General features: G+C 29.0%; 1 protein-coding gene across 3 annotated transcripts in view; it reads left to right on the top strand.

Annotated features, from left to right (window-relative positions):
• The window catches only part of LOC132921391 (triple functional domain protein), a 116,493-nt gene that overhangs the window by 88,656 nt on the left and 7,420 nt on the right, over window positions 1–20,417 (top strand). For all 3 annotated transcript variants that reach the window (XM_060984397.1, XM_060984398.1, XM_060984396.1), the window contains exons 27-29: window positions 14,581–14,680; window positions 19,236–19,341; window positions 19,759–19,914. In XM_060984397.1, coding sequence (XP_060840380.1) covers window positions 14,581–14,680; window positions 19,236–19,341; window positions 19,759–19,914 — 362 coding nt within the window. The remainder of the gene's footprint in view (window positions 1–14,580; window positions 14,681–19,235; window positions 19,342–19,758; window positions 19,915–20,417) is intronic.

The following is a 20,417-nucleotide window of genomic DNA, read 5'->3' as shown; positions in this document are numbered from 1 at the left end:
TTAAACTGTTCCAGTTTTGGAGTCTTATTAAAACATAGTATCCGATAATTACAGAAATTTTAATAAATATATTATTACCATTTTCTACAACATACCTCTGTGAACTTAGGTTTTCCGCACTAACAAATATTAGAAATAAAAAACGTGAACTACTTTTATCAGTTGAACAAGAAATGCTGGTGTGTTAATTGTCGATCCCTCCTAGAATTGAACTATTATGCAAACAACATCAAGCACACGTTTTACACTAAAATTTATTATTATATCCCTTTTTTTGTAATTTTAAAGTTCATTTTTATATTAATTATATTGAAGTATTTTGAAACAAATTATTATATGTTTTTTTTTTAAAAAAAAGTTCAAGTTATCGCGGCATACCTTTCAAATTTCATGGCACACCTTTTGGGAAACACTGATCCAGAGACTAGAATGGTGTTGTGTTCTAAGTGCTGAACTTAAGGTCACAGGGCTCGAATGCAGTTATTAAAGAAGGGGCCTTTTAAAAATATTTTAATGAAAATTACTTTTAATTTGTTTCTAAAAATGTATAAAATATGGATCCGACACAAATTATCATTTTATACATCCATAACAATACAGTGTAATATAATATTGATTTTACTAAAAATGGGGTTTGTTAAAATTAAGTAATTTTTATTTTTCAAGTTATGGTAAATATTATATAATATAATACTTACTGTATTTTATGTTATTATAGCAGCTTTATATATTGTGAGTGCTTCAGCTGTGTATATATATAACAGTTTTCTAATATTTCGGTTTGTTAAATAATTGTTGCAATGTCTACACTCTTTTAGTTGTTTTTGAAACATCCGTGTATATGTACATGTAAACCGATATTTTGTCTATTCATAGTACCTATAGATTTTTATTTACATAATTTGGAGTTTTATTTCTATTGTTAGGCGTAATTGGTATGTAAAAGAAGTATCTTGTTGTTGTCCATTGTGGCTTTGAATTGCATCTTTGTTGTTTCGTTTATTTATTTTTATTTTTAGTTTGTGCATTATTTTTTATTAATTATTTTGTGTATAAACTTTACTAATTATTATTATTCGTTACTAAGTGTTTTCAAATTGATTATTGAAAACTGTGCATAAATTGGTTTGTTAAGGTCGTTGTTGTTTAATTGTTGTAGAATTAATTGAAACATTTGTATTTTGTATACTTAGTGTCTAGTAGGTGTTTTCCGATAATACTGTTTATGAGACTGCTTTTGAAGTCACTTAATGTAATTCTTAAACATGCAATATAAATATCATCAAGTAATTTTAATAATGATATTTTTCTGATATATATCTATAGTCCTCATACAACATACAAGTGATCCGTAATTCAAAATCGATCTAATTAATGATTTGTATTTTTTTATCAGGGTATTTTTGTAAGCAACCATTTCGTGTTTGAAAGTATTTTTATAATGTTCATATATTATTTGCTTTGTCTTGAATTTTTAAATGTGTTATGTTAGATTTTTGTTAAAGTATAGGATTGATATTTGTGTGTGTTTTGTTCATGGAATATTTATGTGTCCACTTTTCTTGTGGGTTATTTAGATTTTTTGGGTAAACTTTATATCTTTAACTTACCGTCGTTACCGTCTGTTTGTTATATATTTTTCCCAGATTAGATATAATAACGTGTTGATGTTAGCTAGTGATTTCAATTTAAAATAATTTTATGACGATAAAGGATCTGTTGAAATTTTGTTCCTAAAAACCTATATTATATTATATTTAATAGCTTATAATTAGACGGATGGATTGTAGGAATAAGAATTCAGAAAAATCTTATCATAGTTATGTATTTAATAAACGGTAATAACTGTCGCAGAATTGTATAATTATATATTATGGTAATAGGTATACGCATAATATTATAATAATGTGGCCGCTGTACAGTGCAATTTGTGTGTGTGAATGCGTTCGCACTCATTCTCTTAGGAGGCGACACCAGTTCGGACGGGTGTCGCGCGCACGTTTGGCCGGTCACCAAGTTTTGTCGCGTCCGTGTGTGAGTATGCGCGCGTTCACAGTTTGTCACTGACGCGCGTCCCAGAAGTGAGAGAGCGTGAGAAGAACTGGTGCAGCGACGTGCAAGCGCGACGCCAACGACGTTTTTTTTTTCCCGTTAGACGCGCGACACGACTGTTGGTGAAACGACGACGGTTATCGCGCGAGTATTTTTCAGCATATCGCGCTTAATTTCTATACACCGTCATCGCTTTACGTGTCTTTATATTAATATTAATATTATTATATCTTATCCCCGTTATCGTACAGTATATAATCGCGGGTCTCGATATTGGTATTTTTAAAACCGCCTCTTCCCGTAAAGGCGGGTGTCCGTATAACGGGAGTATAGTGCGTGAAAAACGACATTTAACTTTAACAGTCGGACGACACAATGGGTTTTTGGTCGAGCAGCAGTAGTAGCAGTAGCTCCGGCAGCAGCAGCAGCAGCAGTACCGGTAACAACAGTGATTCGTCTGATTCGTCGCCGGCCGACGACGCGTCTTGCAGCACGATCTGCGGTGGGGGGGCTGACTCGGACGGGTCTTCGGAATCTTCGTCGCCGGGCCGGTTGAGCCGGTGGAGCCGAAAGATACGGTCTTTTCGGCATAAAAAGTCAACTTCGGTGGCAGTGGTGGCTGTCAAATATGACCCCCACAACCATCACCACAGCCGTCATCACCGACATCCCCATAATCACCGCCACCATCATCGCAGACACTCGACCGTGGTAAACGCAACCGCCGGGTCGTCGTCGTGTCCGCAGTGCAACGGAGGTAGCACTCCTACCCCATTATCTTCTAATCATGCAACAGGTAGAATAGTCAAAAGTTAGATAGACCCGATCGTGTATAAATTGGGCCATTTCCAATTTTATTTCTAATTCACTATAAAATAATGGCAACTATTGTTTTTGTATCGATGTTTTCGAGCAAGTTTATTGAAACAGAAAAATTGTTAGATATAAAATGGTTAGGTATTTAACTAGGTACTAATATACGGCGTAATATAATAGGGCGTAAAATAGTATTTATTCTAAAAATGCGCAATGCTTCCTACCCACCACCCTTGGTGTTCGATACCTCATTGTCTGGTTGATAGTCGTTTTCGTCATTCTTATTTATATTTTATCGAGAAAATTCGGTAACCGCATTTTCTGACGATGACGGTGCTGTGTTAAGAGAAGGGTCGGCAAACAAACTATTTTTTCCATCGCTATCGAACGCTTGTTGCTGCCGCGAGTACTCACTATATTATATTATTATTTTGCTGCAAATAATCGATTTATCGTCGTGTTATTTTTTATTTGTGAGCGCGTAAGAATGCGTAAAAAAAGAGTGAGTTAGAATGAGAATGAGAGAGAGAGAGTGAGAGGGATGGAGGGAGGATAGTACATTATAATCTTTGTTTATTATTGGTACTCATCCCGTTTTCACTTGTCTCATGTGTTCACTGTTCACTCATAATAAAAGTCATCTGATTCGCGCTCGGTTTCATTGAGAACGTATATACGCGCCTGTCTGTCCTTCAGAGACACTAAAAATAATAGTTTACGTTATGTAGTGAATTTGTGAACGCTCAGGAATTCCGAACTCGCGTGTATTTGTTATTTATGTGTGTATGCTGTGAAAAGTTTAAAATCAAAAATGTGTTGGATGGTTTTTATTACTATGAATTGTTTACGATAGTATACATTACTTTTAAGCAGTATACCTATCGCCGGAACCCTACTATCAGCTATTTGAAACCGAATAATTGAATTTCATTATATTTAACCAAACTGCATTTACTTTTATTAGAGTTGTTACTATAACACTGCATTCGCGTTCGTGTATTACGTTTCTAGGTGACAATGTTCGTATTTCAGTCCATATTCGGAACTCAACAGTATATAACAACACTATACATGAATGGGTACACGATCGACAATTATTTAAACTTGCCCACTTCAACCGAATCGCTAATATATATATATGTTATATAATAATATAATACGCCAATTGTTCATTATCCCTCACCACCTCATCGCTACTTGATTATGTATTAATTATGTATGTATATATATGTAAATATTGTCTACAGTTATATATTACATTATTAGATACGTTTTCGACAGTATAATTATCGCCTATATTTACTTGTTTGGTGATCGTTTGTAGTAATTTACTAACATTACAATGGATAGTTTTGTTAGGTAGGTACGCATATACATAATATATTAAATTATTATCGTTATTTTAGTTAGGTTAATATGATTAGGTATATTATAATATCGAACGCGACTGTTAACTGATTACACATCTAAAATTATGATAATATGTTATTTTTCTACTCTCAAATAATCTATTTAATATACAAACGAATACCATCTTTGTGAACGTTATTTGTTTGAACTAAGGAAGTAAAAAAAATATGTTCAATTAATTTTTTTTAATAAATCGTAATTTCAATTTGTTAGCTTTTTTTTTGAAATATATTCACGTAGGTATCAATAAAATATAGTTTGTGAATTTAAAATTAAGATTTATAAATTTACTATTATGTCCAACCCTTGTGATTATGACTTGTTTCGGTACTTGGCTATGTATATATTTATTGACTATTGTTTTCCGGAAATCTATGCGAGTAATCTAAAGTTTGCTATTATGATTTTTTTATACAGTTATTACTATTATCGGCATTTAGAGTTGCGCAGTATAGTTTCCGCATAGTACCTATCAAATAACATCATTTGTTTTATGACATAACTACATAAGAAAAATGATAAACTAAATTGTGTTTATGGAAATTATTATTTGATTTCCGATCGTTTTTGGACACACATTGTCCATAGCAATATGTTTCGTTTTCAACAATATAATTGCCATTTCTCATAGGATTATTATTTTTTTTAGTCTAAAATCGTAATAAAACATATAGTAAAATACCCATCAGCTCTAATCATTATGACATGTGTATATTGTTCCGCACCCTAAGTCTCAATGACAATATTTGATTAGGACCACATTTTTTCGGCCCGGTATGATACATATTATATATACTACGGCGCAGTAGTCCAGTTAATCCATCGGAGTGCCATTTCATATACAGAGTGTGTATATTATTATACCTTATATATTACGAGATACGCGAGTGAGGTCCGTATAAAAGTTAAATGTCGTATCGCATGTCTATATATAGGTATATTCTTCAGACACGTAAGCGTCACGTGATTAAAACTTACACGTTAGGCTAACACGTCAAAATGTATGTATCTATTAGTAGATTTCATTATAATTTATTTAAATTAGGAAAAAATGTCTCACGTGAAAATAGCTTCAAATCATATAATTTAGATTAATGTTATATTAATTAAAAAGGGAAAATTTAATGAATTTTTATTTATGTTTGTGGTCTGTACTTCTATTATACGTATGTTGACGCATTGTGGTACATCTTTAATAATCTGTGAGCTATATCTGATGATCAATTTATTTTAGTATTAAAATCCTTGCATTTTTTGAATTGAATGTTATATTACTTAGGTCGAATAACAATAGTAATACCTAATCATAATAAGTAATTGGTAATTGTTAAAAACAACAAAATTTTGATATTTATTATTGAAACAGATGTAACGATAAGTACTTATAGATTATATTTTATAAATGTTGTAATTTATTTATACCTAACAACATCAAAGCGCAAATCGTTATATGAAACATAATTATCTGGTATTTAAAATATATTCATTTTATCAGTAAAAAAAATGTTACCATCTATATAAAATGATAATATTAACATTTGAAGAAAATTTCAAATGTCTAGAGTTATTCGTTTTTGAATTATAATAAAATAAAGAAATACATTTTATCTAAAGCTGGTTTAGACATGTAACACATCCATACAAACGAGCTTCCAAAATGCATTAAAATGTTTAAAAATATAGGTTCATAATTGAGTTTTAAAAGTTAAGCCTTAAATTTCTTTTTTTAATTAATAAAAAAAAAATATTTATTATACAATTGATCTCAATTATATGATTTAAAATTGTTTTATCTCATAGGTCATTTTTTCTAATTTAAATATTAGTAGTGAAAACTACAATCGTATAGAATTTCGATGGTACTCTGTATATATGATTCGTTGTTGTTTTCATTTATTTTATTATTATTGCACCAAGTTTTCGCTTGAAAATAGCACCGCTCGTTTACACGATATAACAATATTTATAATGATCGTATTTTATAGACAAAAAAAATAGTTATAAATTAATTTATTGTCTTATTTTTCATCTTTCTTGTGTTATATTGTTGTACAAACATTTGCTCTCTTAGTAATGTACTCATAATAAAATATTTTTAAATAGGTACGCAAATATATTATAGTATTAAAATAATAATATACGCCACAGATGTATACTCGAATCGACGATGACATAACTCGTTTGGAAACGTAGTAGTGACATTATAAACGATAAACCTATGTATGTCAGGGGATCGTGTTTCATCGTCTTGTTTGTATAATAAATATAATGTATACAATCGGTTCGAGATGTGTTGCGTGTTTGTACGGTATGTATAATATATGATCCAAGGTATGGGGCTTATTTCAGGAAGTGGCCACAGCACCTGTCTCCTGGCGTGTATCTGTAGGCAGGTAAAAAATTAATAATTCGTATAAGTCTAATAATACCACGCGAACGCAAGCTATATATATATATATTATATTGTGAGTTTTGACGGCCAATCAAAGCGCGTTCCCGCAATTTTGCTGACCCACAATGGAACTATCAGACAATGATCCAGTCAAAAAGCTTTTTCTGCCTGATAAATACCGACGTAGTACTTACAAAGACAGAGCAGTCTCTCTTTTAGTTTAGCATTGGCTGTTGCAGCAATGGTCGGACCTTCAGAAATCTCACCAGCGTTATTACGGTTCGGCCTAACATTTTCCCATAATAATCTCATCGTTTGTGATTTACGTACTAAATTTAATTTAACGTCTAATTATGATTGTTTTTATTGTTACGTTTTCGTGTAATAATTTTTATAAATAGTTCTTTTATTTATACATTTATTTATTGTCCGTTTTTAGACATTGACTGTCCATCTTTGTTACTAAACAATGTTTGTTTAATATGTCGTTATTACATTAATCAGTGTATTTAAATGATTTATACTATTATTTTTTAAGCGACGATGTGTGAATCTTGGAGGTATATAACTGGAGATGTATAACTGGCACACTAATACATTATAAATATACATTTAAAAACAAATTTCGACAAATTATCCAATAATCGACTATTCCTCCTTCCCTTCCCCAATGTTCATCTACGTATTTCAATTTAAATCGTCGGTTTTGTGAATCGTAGTTGCTGAACTAAAGAAGTAAAAACGAAATATTATAAATATGAATAAGAAGTTTTATTGTTGTTTTCGCAGCAGTGTTGACGACGATTTAAACACATGTATTATGTTATGATTTATTATTTATGTACTTGTATTTTATAATCGAGAAAAAAGTGTATCTCACATATACTATAGTATAGTGACGATACTATGAGCAATACATGCTTGACTCCAAGGAAGATAAAACGTTTTTCGTCCAGTGGTGGTTTTATACTCTATTCAAAATTTTATGCTTTTTTTTAGGCACAATATCATCTTATTGACACGCTAACTATATGTTTATTGCGTAATCAATTTATATATTTTTGAAATAAAAACGTTTAGATTAAGATTTGAAATATTAAGTTTAAAATCTAGTTTTTTTAAAAAAAATTTTTTTAACGAAAATATATATTCTATATCAAAACAGTATATTTTCTAAAAATGTCGTGAAAAATATTAAATACTGTTTTTGATTATAGTTAAATATGCATTATTAAAGTTTAAATAGATGAGCGCAGAAGTTATGGACCATAACTCTTATATCACTTGCTATTTTACTCTCCTCGCCTAAACTTTAAATGCTTATTTATATAATACTATTTGTTCACTATACTATATTTATACATCAATATTTTTAGAAAAGTGTTCTGCTTCCGATCGTGAAATTAAAAATAACCAAAAAACCATTATAATAATAATAAAAAAAAAATTGTAAACATTTAGTATTATTAATACTTTCATAATTGATAAAAACGTTTCATTCAAAGCACACACACACACACACAAGAATATATATATATATATATATAGTGTACTAAAAGTTAGATGAACCGGGGTGCACCTATTACAAATTAAAATGCATTATCGTCATCCCAGTAAAATGAAATTAAAATGTGACTTCTATTTGTTACGATAAAAAATTTATGTGTGAACAATGATTTAATTTGTAATCACGTTCCTATTGCATAGGACTGCAGTAAAACATATTCATGTACATTGTACTTACAATGATATTATATAAATTAGTTCCCGACTAAATATAGGACTTTGTGCGCTTAAACCGTATTATATTCTCGCAAATAATATTCATCATCAAATATATAATAAATAGTGCAGGTGAATCCTCATTATATGTGCTATAATTTATACTTTTAAGAACGAACAATAGTGGATTAGAACGTCGAGAAATCTATATACGTAGTTGTGCGCATATTTTAATGTTATGGAATATAATGATATAATATTTACAATGTTTGAATAATGATTGATGATAGTACAGAAAAAAACATACCATGCATGAAACAACGATTTAGCTGAAAATACTTAAATATTTGTACACAATTTATTCTAGCTGCATAAAATCTTATATATTATTTGTAGTATGGTTCAACATCGTTTACTAACTAGATTAATAATACTGCATTATACTTATACTCTGCATGTACAGTGTACATACGCAATTACCATTTGAAACCTATTATATATAATTATAGTTAGATAAAGGCCTAACACATTACTCTAAAATATTCCGCAAACACACTACAACTATATAAATATTTTGTCGACCGTTTGGCACAGTATCCACACACAACATATATTTTTATAATTTTGTGTTTATTAGATGAAAAATAAATTCATATATGCATATTTTATTGTAATAGTAATAATACGAAGGTGATTTTCCATGAATGATTATTTTTTTATTACTGTTTTGGAGATAAATATAATATGCCTTTGTCTTAACTGCATGTGTGGCAGTTACGTGTGTATAATTGCTGAATAAACTTACAACTATACTTTGGTTTGTAGTATTTTCTTGAATTCTTTATTGTAAAATTCTTCGTGAGAAGCGGGCTGTGGAATACATTAACACGCAAAGCAACTATTTATTATACATATTTGCCTATTAGTTATCTGAAAAAATAGTTTTCTAAAGTCAATTTTGTGGTTTTAGATAAATAATCTCCTCTTTTATATAAATACTATTTATCATAATACAATTAATGGATCGACTTTTGCGTGTCGTGAACGAGCTTTCACGTCATCTACCACCTGTGCTTCATGCTTAAATACCAAGACGAACGTTGATGTATACTTAAATATTTAATAAATAGCATAACGATTTATACTGCATTGTCTCGTGTCATATACACAATAGCGTCATTTCCAGAAAATGTAACAAACTAACAAGCGGTTAATTTTTCAAATACCATAACACGCGTTTGCAATACGATCAGCCTCGAAAAGAACAGGTTTAACGTTAATAATTTTATTTTTGCATTCTAAAAATGGATTGAGGGTTACTGCAGAAAATTGCGTAGTTCACTTAGATTCTTTTTGTGGATTTTTTGGTCACTGCTGCCGCTGGATAAAAGTAAACACAATTATATTGTATTTATATGACTGCCATCTTCAAGGTCAACATTTTTATAAAATGTTATTGATAAAAAATCACTTAATTATCCTTCTGTCGAAGACGGCCAAGTAGAGAATGTCGAAAATATGTGTGATATACATTTTTTGTGTCATACAAGGTTAGGTTAGGTTCTTAGATTCTTCAAAATAATGCACGCAATGCCATTGTATACACAGTTTAAGATATTGTTCGATATTCTCCGCGAATCCAACCAACATCGATTACGTCGTTCTCCTGAGAAGTATTTCAATGTCGAAAAACGGGCCATTACGTTTTATACAGAAACGAAATGTGCATACATGTAATGTTATAATTACCCATTGTTGCCATCAGATAACCTCATTCGCTTCCTCTGCACTGCAGATTCTTAGGACGCTTCATCCGCATGTGTTGTTTTCGTTCTGCAAGGCTGAAAACGTATAAGCTTATAACAAAGTGAAAACCATTTCACGTGAATAAGAACCATTAGGGCTGTAATTGAATTTTAACAACCCAATTTTCACACTATAAAAAGGAGAACATGGCTTGTGTAACATCGTTTTTAATTTTTTAATATCACTAATATGAATAAAGTTCTTATTGTTCCAAAATCCAATTATTTTTGTGTTTTTCAAACTTGAATAACTTTTTTTTGTCATTCTGATATTGAAAACACACGTATAACAATATTGCACAGTATAAAATTTTCTCTTTTAATGTGAAAATTTGGTTGCTTAACTTGAACTACAGCCTGAGCGGTCCTTACCCGTGTGTGAAACTGTTTTTACACTATGTTGTAAAGTCGTAGGCTGGTGACAACACATGCAGGTAATGCGTTAAGTTAAGCGCCAATCATCATCTCATATAGTTGATAGTATAAGTTATCATTCATTCATCATCATCGTTATTGAAATTACTGTGGGGTGGGCCGTTTGATACGATTGATCACGTTACTGCTGCAAAACTCGATTTCTCATTAGCCATTATTTTTTTTTTATAATTTCTTTTTTATTGATAGTGTTGACTCTCGAGTTTCGCATATCGCAAAAGTATAATATATATATTTTCGATGTCGGCGCATTCTTTAATATTTCCGATATCTGTTTAACTCTCATTCTAAATATTATTTGCATCATATAATACTATCTGTTAATCACAAAGTTTGGAATTCCTGGAAAATTTGTTTAAGTTTAATCAAAACGTGTGAAAATACTACCCAAAATGTTGTGACTTACGCACGAGAGATATGGAATAAATTGATTAGAAGCAATGAGCGTAAAAGCTAAAAAAAAAAGCTAATATATATATACTATTTGTTAATTGTATCATCACTAATATCCATCCACAATTATTATAGGCAAAGACCTATTAGAGCTAATTTTTTTTGTTAAACGTAGGACTTATAAAACCCACGTATTTATGATATAAATCTTATCCAAGTCGTCTCGATTGTGTCTCGGCACACGAAATTTGTACAAATGAGAGTTAAGTTCGATCTATTTTCATTATAGACATGAGCTATTTTTAAAATTTTATTAAATGTAAAAAAAAAACAAATATATTATATAACTATCTGTTGTCAATATAATATATTGATAAAAATGCTGGTACTGTAGTATGACCACAATTTATATAAGCTTTATAGTGATAGGTATAGCTAAATGTCGTGTCTTATATACCGCTTAAATAATTTAACAATTTTCATGATAAAAATTTTAAATAAAAAATTAAAATAAACTATGCACTATAAATGAAAAATATGTAATGCATACTGAATACTTTTATATTTATATATATATTTTTTAATTATTTACAAGTTGTATGGGGGCGATGTGTTGTTGTTTTTAACACATTCGCCTTCAAAAATAGCTCACACTTATTCCATTGTATATTTTATTTATATATACATATACCGTTATAATATTTACTATAATATATACGTATATTAATTAGTTTGGTGGTTTCATTTTTGTAATAGACTGATACCTTGTTAATTCCATCTATTGATGCTCGCCCTCGTCGTTCCACTTACGCATTTACATAATAACATTATATAGGGTTTTGGATAGTACGTTTATGTATATATATATGTTTGTATCATTAATTCTATAATATATAGAATAATAGCTATTGTATAGATAGGTGTACAGAAGAATTACACCTATCATGGGCTAAATAATATACTGCCAAAGTATATTTTAATGTACCTTTACTGCTGTTGTATTATTTAGTAAGGTACCTAATATTTAAACAGTATTTTTAATCGATATAGATTATAATTACGAACTACTACTGTGATTATGTAGGTACCTGGTACATATTAAATTTTATCGAATAATATTTCAGTTACATTCGCTCTTTGGTGTCTCTGTTGTTTAGCGGTTATTAATTGTTATTTTATTATTATTATTATTATTTATTACTGAATTCTACATTACCACATTGGCAATATATAACTTAAAGAAACAAAACAAAACAAAACAAAAAAATTAACCTAATGCATGAAGAAGAAAGTCTTAAGTGCATTTTTCATGTTAACGTTTCGCCTTCATCGTATACGGAATATATTTAATTTTATAGAAATTCTCCAATTTTTTAATTGAAAATGACTTAATATATACATATTACAGTTCAAGGTTTTGTTATGTTCATATTATATATTTATATAGGTTTCATACCGATTAAAAATTCTATTGTCGAATAGATTGTACCTGTTGCTTAATAATAATGCAATAAGTAATTTTACTATATCGATTATGTATATGAATTATTTCATAAAATACATTATAGTATTTGATTTCATATAATTCTAACACATTTTGTAGTTTACAAGGAATAAACTTTTTTTAGTGTATTTTTTGGTGTTTGAATTCATTATGCCCCTCCCTGATAAAATTTCCTGCGGGCGCCCATGTTAAGTTGTAATAAAATTAATAAGAATACCTCGTAAATTTTAAGTTGATAATCGCCTGGATTCATCACCCGCTGTTGTTACACATTAAACTAATTATTATTATTATTGCAATAAAATCGAATTTATTATTACATCATACATAAGTAGGTAGGTACTATATAGATTTTGGCAAAAAAGGCGCGTGTTACGGATCATATTATTATTAATTACGTGATTTTCCACTCTTTTTAGTCCAATCGCATATTGGTTGAATAAAGTAAAGATAACGTCCAAATAATTGTACATGGGTATAGAAGGATAGGAAATTTCCAATAACACGGCTATAAGAGTATTATCAGGAATCATACAAAAATTGTGAAAATTAATTATAGATAATGAATCATAAGACTAATAATGGTGTATCCCATTTAATATTCAAGTTTTTTGAAAACTGTTCTTTATATATTTAAAAAAAAAATAGTTTTGCTACAATTATTAACTCTAGTTAGTAGTTACATATAATTTTGAATCATGAAAGTATTATATACTAATCTAAATTTTGAAATTATTAAAGTATATGGAATAGTATAGCTAAACGTATGTAAGAAAATACATAAATCAAAAGACGTCACTGACTATATTAAAAATAATTATTGAGATAATAAAAATTGTATTTTTTGACAGTTTTTAGTATTTCTGGAAGTATTTATCCTAGTTGGTTAGAAAAGCATAATATTTGAATTTCACTTGGATTGATTCTTGAACCTCGACTGTTATATCGAAAGATATAATTAAAGCTGATCAAAAGGGCATATATATTTTTATTATTTCTATTATTGTATATTCTGTTTACATTTTAAATGTTTTCTGCGTACTGTATGCTTACATAGATAAGCAATAATTTAAATTGTGATCGTTATTTAAGATATATAATATATATGTAAACTTAAAATATAAACGCACGCCTACCGGGTTATTTCAACATTTTGTTATGATATATTTTTCTACTATAATAATATTATATAGTATTATAAAAGTCGTAATAGTATTTTTTTTATAAAATAAAATGTATTCATTTTTCAACACGCATTTACCGTACATAAAAATGTCCACTGTGAGCGCTAGTATGGACTGTGAAATATTGAGTGTTGAATTTCTGAAGATACCGCCACAGAATCGTTTTTCAACTGTTATATACCAGCTTATATTTGAACATCCAATGGCGATTCATCGATGATTGGGTGGTTATAAATAATTTATAATATTATATAATTATTCGTTAAATTGAATGTTATTTTAGTTTGTGTGCCGATAGCAGTTATTTTTTTTAATCCTAGTACAATAATTTTATAATAATTGTTATTTGACTCGGGTTGATTTGTTTGTATTATTATTATTGGCTCCGGAAGTAGTCGTATTGTGGCTAGTACAGTCGTCGTCACACTCACGTCACTCGTCACTTGAATATATCCTGTCTAGATAGGAAATGATGCCAGCCGTCCCCATTAACTTAACCTTTTGCGCAATAGTTTCAGTCTCAGTGATAAATAAATTTTAACGTGTACTGCCATCAGTTTTTGAAATATATACACCATTATTATATCTTACAATGATCAACATAAATATGTTAAGCTTTCGTTTTTATATAAAAAAAATACTTTAATCGCCGTCAGTTTTTTTTTTTAATTAACTGGTCGAAATCATAACTGAGCTACACACAGCGAATATTTTTACGTTTTCGGTGTCTTTTTGCTCTATGGAGGATTGATTAGATGGATGTATATACTAATAATTTATTGCTCATTAATTCTGGACCAGTTCAGTTGATTTGTGATTGTGATGATAAAAATTTGTACTAATTGCAATTTATTTTTCTTCTTCCAGAAACTACTTCAGGAGAATGTGCGGATAATGCTGCAACCACCGTTGCAACATCTTTAGTTTGCAACAATTCACCAGTGACCAAAAGACGTGTTTTCAGCGGGTACGTAATCATTTTTTTATTTTTCACAATTGCTAAGATTATTTAATCCGTCATATTTAATATCAATTTATGTATTATTCATCCATTCGTCTATACCACATCGTATATAGGCCGCCAGGCATCCATATTTGTCATCGCTTATTAATTGTATAATAGCTATTAGTGTGCCGCGAATTGTGACCATATTATTATATATCAATGAATTTAGCTACACAACTCATGTTAAATAGTACAACTCCCTATTTCGTGTTATTGGCTGTCGAAACGCTAGTCGTATGTTCGCCTTAGTAACATTGTATGGTTTTTGTTAACTAGTTAACTGTCATCTATATTACGTTGATTTTTTGAATTGTTGATTCTTATACTTTCTGTTGAACGAGATAATTTTATAATTGATGTATCGACTACGAGTCGTTAAAAATATCATAATGATTGTTTCTTGGCACTATAGTAATTTATTATGTTACTGGATATAAGTCCGGCAGAAGTTAGAGAACATAAAAGTAAAGTTGAATAAAACAAGAATATTACTTAAATTCAATGTTTTTATATTTAATATATTCTATGATATATATGATTTATATGAGATAAACCACTTCTAGCATATGACGACCTTCGTTAGTACGTTGGAGATACAATGCAGGCATCAAGTCGCAAATGAAAACTTTGCATACCTCGCCTAACCTCACCCAGCTCGTCTTGGCTGTTAGGGGTCTGATAATTCTCTTTGTCTTTAGTAAATCCAGTTTTATTAAAATTATCCACTCAATGTTTAATTGTTTTGCGGCTGGGGACAGAGTCGTGTCGATCGAGGCCTAGCGTTGTGCGTAGAGCCCACTGAGCTCTGATATGTGACTCCATTTAAATAAAAAACTTAACAACAAGCGCATGACGTTTACGGTATGTTGATACTTTGTTAGATACTAAAATGGCAACATCAAAGCTACACAATCTATGCAACCCCACTCATCCTCTTCTTTCATCACAGCTAAGACAAAAGCCATCTACTTTCGTGTCATGAATTCTGCCGGACCCCGTATAGTATTATTTATATGTGTAAGCAATCATCTAAAAATGTTGACAGATTTTATAATTAAAAATTCTTATACTTGTTTGAACTTTTTTAAGTCTAAATTTTGACGAAATTGGATATTTATTAGGTTTAAAATAACGGTTTATCATTAAACAAGTTTTTTTCTCTGTAATTAAAACAAATATTAATCGTATATATTAAATGGACGCCGATTTTTTTTGGTAACGTGTAAGTAGGGATTCAAATTTCTTATCCAATGGCTAGTTCTAGCTCCATTTCCCCTCACTAACCTCTCAAATTAGAAAAGGTGACTTAATTTACAGTATAATAGGTATCTACTATAAAAATTAATTATACAATTATCCTTCCTAAACTGTATATGAAATTTACTAGAAACCCTTAAATGTTTGAATTATTTTTTGTTAATAATAATTAGTATATATATACATAATGAATTTTTGTGACCAACTTTTGTGTACATAATTGATTCTACTGGAAAATTATATATATATATACATATATATATATAATACCACACACTATTATCTTGTCCATAAGACTAAGTTGTTTATATTTTTTTTCTTAACATTCAAATTTCAATATAAAGTTTGAGTGCTATTCGTTCTACTTAAAAACATAATTATAGAGCTGAGGATACACACAAACAGGTATGAAACCAGTGTTGTATCATTTTCAATATTAAATTGAATTTCAAAATTCGAAATTTGAAACTAGTATTCTAACTCAAATTACTCTTTTCTCCTTCCATACATTGGTAGATTAAAACAATTTAATGTAAATGATATTTATGTTTAAATGATAAATGCTCTCATACCTCTCTTATACCTAGTAAATTATTTTAATCAGACAACTAATAAATCGGTTGAAATAAACATGGATACTATTTCTTTATAATAAATAATAAAAACATAAATAAAATAATTTCAACCTAAATCAATAGGTTTTAAAAATAAACAATATAAAGTAACATTAGTGTATAGAAATAACAATGAGTACGTTTATAGTGTTTATACGAGTACATTTGCAGTATGCATACTATTTAATTCATTTTGAGTGTTTTGAAAATATACACATTTTCCGGTTTACTGATTGTCACATAACATATTATATTATTATATTCTAATGTTTGCGATGTGTTATCATTAATTTGATAAATAATTCATTTAAATTATGTCGCATACATACCATCGTATAAATCAATTGTTTTAAAAAATGTTTTAATTACAATAATTATAATATCTGTCAATTATTATTGATGCATTTCCGCATTATTTTAAACTGATACATTTTATCGATTTACACTTCGTTTCATCTTGTATATTTTATGAAGTTCGAATGATAAGTGGGTTTAACGCGTCTTTGCTATTAATATTTTCTCTGTATAAGTTAATAACTTCTATATATTGTTCTAATTAATATATTTATGTTGAATTTTACCGTTTTTTTATTCATAATTAACTACATTTTATCATATTGAGAAAACGAAATATATATAGATACCTTATCTATGTTTATAATCATGTAAATATATCATAAAATCTACAGAGAACAGATTCATAATCAAACATATTGATTAATTGATTAAATCAAACGTATTGTTCATGGGAAGTATTTAAATATCTAAAACGATAAGATATTTTAGGATTTAGTATTATTGTATTTTGGAATATAAGTGCATTTTAATTGAACTTAAGTATGGTATTATTATTATTATTATTAATTTTAATATTATTACTTTTTCTTTATAAATTCGTTTTAATAACTATTTAAAAGATCAATTAATAAATTAAACTATACCTATACGTTTGTATATTTTTGTATTAAATAAACATTATGACGGTCGCCTTAGGTCATAAGTTATGAGTGTTATGACTCATTAACAGTGTATGAGTACGATATATTAATATATGATGTATATACGTTATGGCAACGTGGAACAAACTTTGATTCTTATACCGTTTTTGCCATGTTATTCCGAGGTTGAGAAAAATAAAAAAGAAACTCACGCGACAAGTCTTGTATTATTATATTGACTGAAAGTTAAACTCGTCTCAATTAAAAAACTTTCAAAATGTAATTTATGTATTTGCACAGTATATACTATTCCATGACTCTAAGTATATAAATTCTATATCGATGTGTTTTAATGGTGTAATATTTATTATAATATTATAGGTGTGTGAGCTCTTCTTTGCAGTATTTTTACACTTGAATTATCTTTGGGTGATTATTTTTTCATCGCGGAACATCACAACACGCACTAACATTTGGTATTCGTGATATATAAATATATTACCTGCACAAAATACCTGTCTGTGTATATGTTACGAGCAAATTATAGAATTTAGGCGTTTTCTACAACGCCCGGACGTTATATCAAATGGCCTTCGTATATTGGACAATATAGATAATGTATTATTTAATTGTAAAATATAATGAATTATATATATTTATATTATTCAAAAATATAATATTAATTTTTTATTTTTATAAAAACACTTATTGTTACATATATTGCTTCCGTGTCTTAAATTTTTGTACACACGTAGGTACATTGGTTGTTAGCCCTGACTATCCAAATTAAAAAATTTATATTTAATATAAAAGTTTATAATCATTCGAATCCTTTTTTAAAAATTATTCTTTAGTTGAATTATATGTACAATTAATTGATCATATTTTAACTAAAAAATGAAGTATTTGAACTTTTATTTACAATTATATCTACATTAAACCTTTCCATATGCAAACATGTTTGAATCATAAGAATAAGTTAGTACGCAATTAAACTACATTAAATATACAATTCACGGTTACTGAATAGTTAATTTTATGAAAATTAACCCGTGTAGGTAAAAAGTCTTAACGATTATGGTATTATACGATAAAAATTATACAATCATATATGTCACATTTAATATGTGGGCTGCCCCATTAAAAGAAAGCCGATAAGAACAAATGAGAAAACACGCTAACTAATCCAAATTTACAATAAATGATCAGTGCTTAATTTGACCATGGTATTTTGACTATACTTACTTTACGATTAAATATTATTTTATCTATAGGTACTTGTATTTCCAAATATACGAAGGCCGTTTTATATAACGCCCGGGCATTATAGAAAACGCCTAAATTAAATACTTTGCCCGTAACATATACTCATAAAGGCGTATATTATTATAACGAACTCATCGGTAACGCTATATTTTTTTGATAAAAGTGATTTGCTGCGGCGCCATTGCAATGATGATATTTCGTCCGTTGGGTTTCCTTATAGGGTTATATGAAGATTTCCCAACCTCCAGCCCATTACCATATATATTATAATAATAATACACGTTTTACGGTCTATGACCATATGTGGTTGTATATAATATATATATATATATATATAATTATTATAGTCTCTGACTACAGCCGCGTTCACAATGGTATATATTATAATTTAATTATTAATTATGTTGTATACTCATTACGTGGATCGTATTTTGTTCGCAGGAGGATGTGGATCCCACAACCGTTGAGGAAGTTCAGCAACGGTAGCAAAGTCGACAAAACCCACATGCAGTCGTCGACCAAAAAGGGATCGGACAAAAAATTCAAAGTAAACCTAAATTTATACCTACTTAGCTATAGTCACCATATTATCACCATATTATTACCTGCTATATTCATGGCGTATGCCTATATCGATGACTGTATCACATGTATAATAAAATATAACCAAGTAAATACTTATACATACTTATACATTATAATATATAAAATTAATAGGTATGTTCAAAAGTAATAATAATTTAATTTTTTTTCCCATAGTTTTTTGCTTGCATATATATTTCTTACGTTTATACGTGCTGCAGGTCTCGAACTATGATTATTATTTTAGTAGGAATTAATATAAACTAACAAGTTCCCATATTATTAATTTTTAGTCTTCTGTTGATGCGCGTTTATATATATATTTATATATACACATATATATATTAAATATATTAATACGTGCGTTGTTTTGTTTCTATAGTCACCCGTCAGCGAAGCCACCAAATCGTTACCGAACGAAGATGAACAGAACGGTGAAGAACCTGATGACGAACTTGAATTACCACCGCCCATGAAACCCATTTCCGAGTCAATTTTGGTGAATACTTCTGACTCGACCACAGTCGTCTCACAAAGAGTGAGTACGATTATTATTTTATATTTAATGGATAGGTTTATTTTTGAATCTACGAATAGTGAAATAATATATTATGTTATCGATAATAATGTAAATCAGTTTCCATAATTTGTATACCTAGGTATTATAACATTAGGTAAATCCAACGGTCGTTTTGCGAACTAAGTAAATACATATGTTTAATAGTGTTGACATGATATAGTGTATATTATAACATTTATAACAAAGTAGAAGTTTTCTATCTATTGTTTTTATTCAAACGAGGTAATACTAATTATTTACTGAATCTAATTTATGCTTAGTGTATCGTAAATGGCAAATCGGCAAAGCATCAAAAATACTATGCAGTTATTTTTACAAAAAAAAAAAAAAAATCATCTAAATCGTTCTACTAGAAATTAAGTTATTTAATGAATCTTGCAAACTTTTTAATGAAAAATTACAAATTGAAATCTGGAATCATTACTGTTACTTTTGGCGTTGTTGTGTGGACCGATCTCTCA

The sequence above is a fragment of the Rhopalosiphum padi genome, chromosome 2, assembly GCF_020882245.1.
Source record: "Rhopalosiphum padi isolate XX-2018 chromosome 2, ASM2088224v1, whole genome shotgun sequence".
NCBI lineage: Eukaryota > Metazoa > Arthropoda > Insecta > Hemiptera > Aphididae > Rhopalosiphum > Rhopalosiphum padi.
This window is presented reverse-complemented; position numbering and strand designations above follow the sequence as displayed.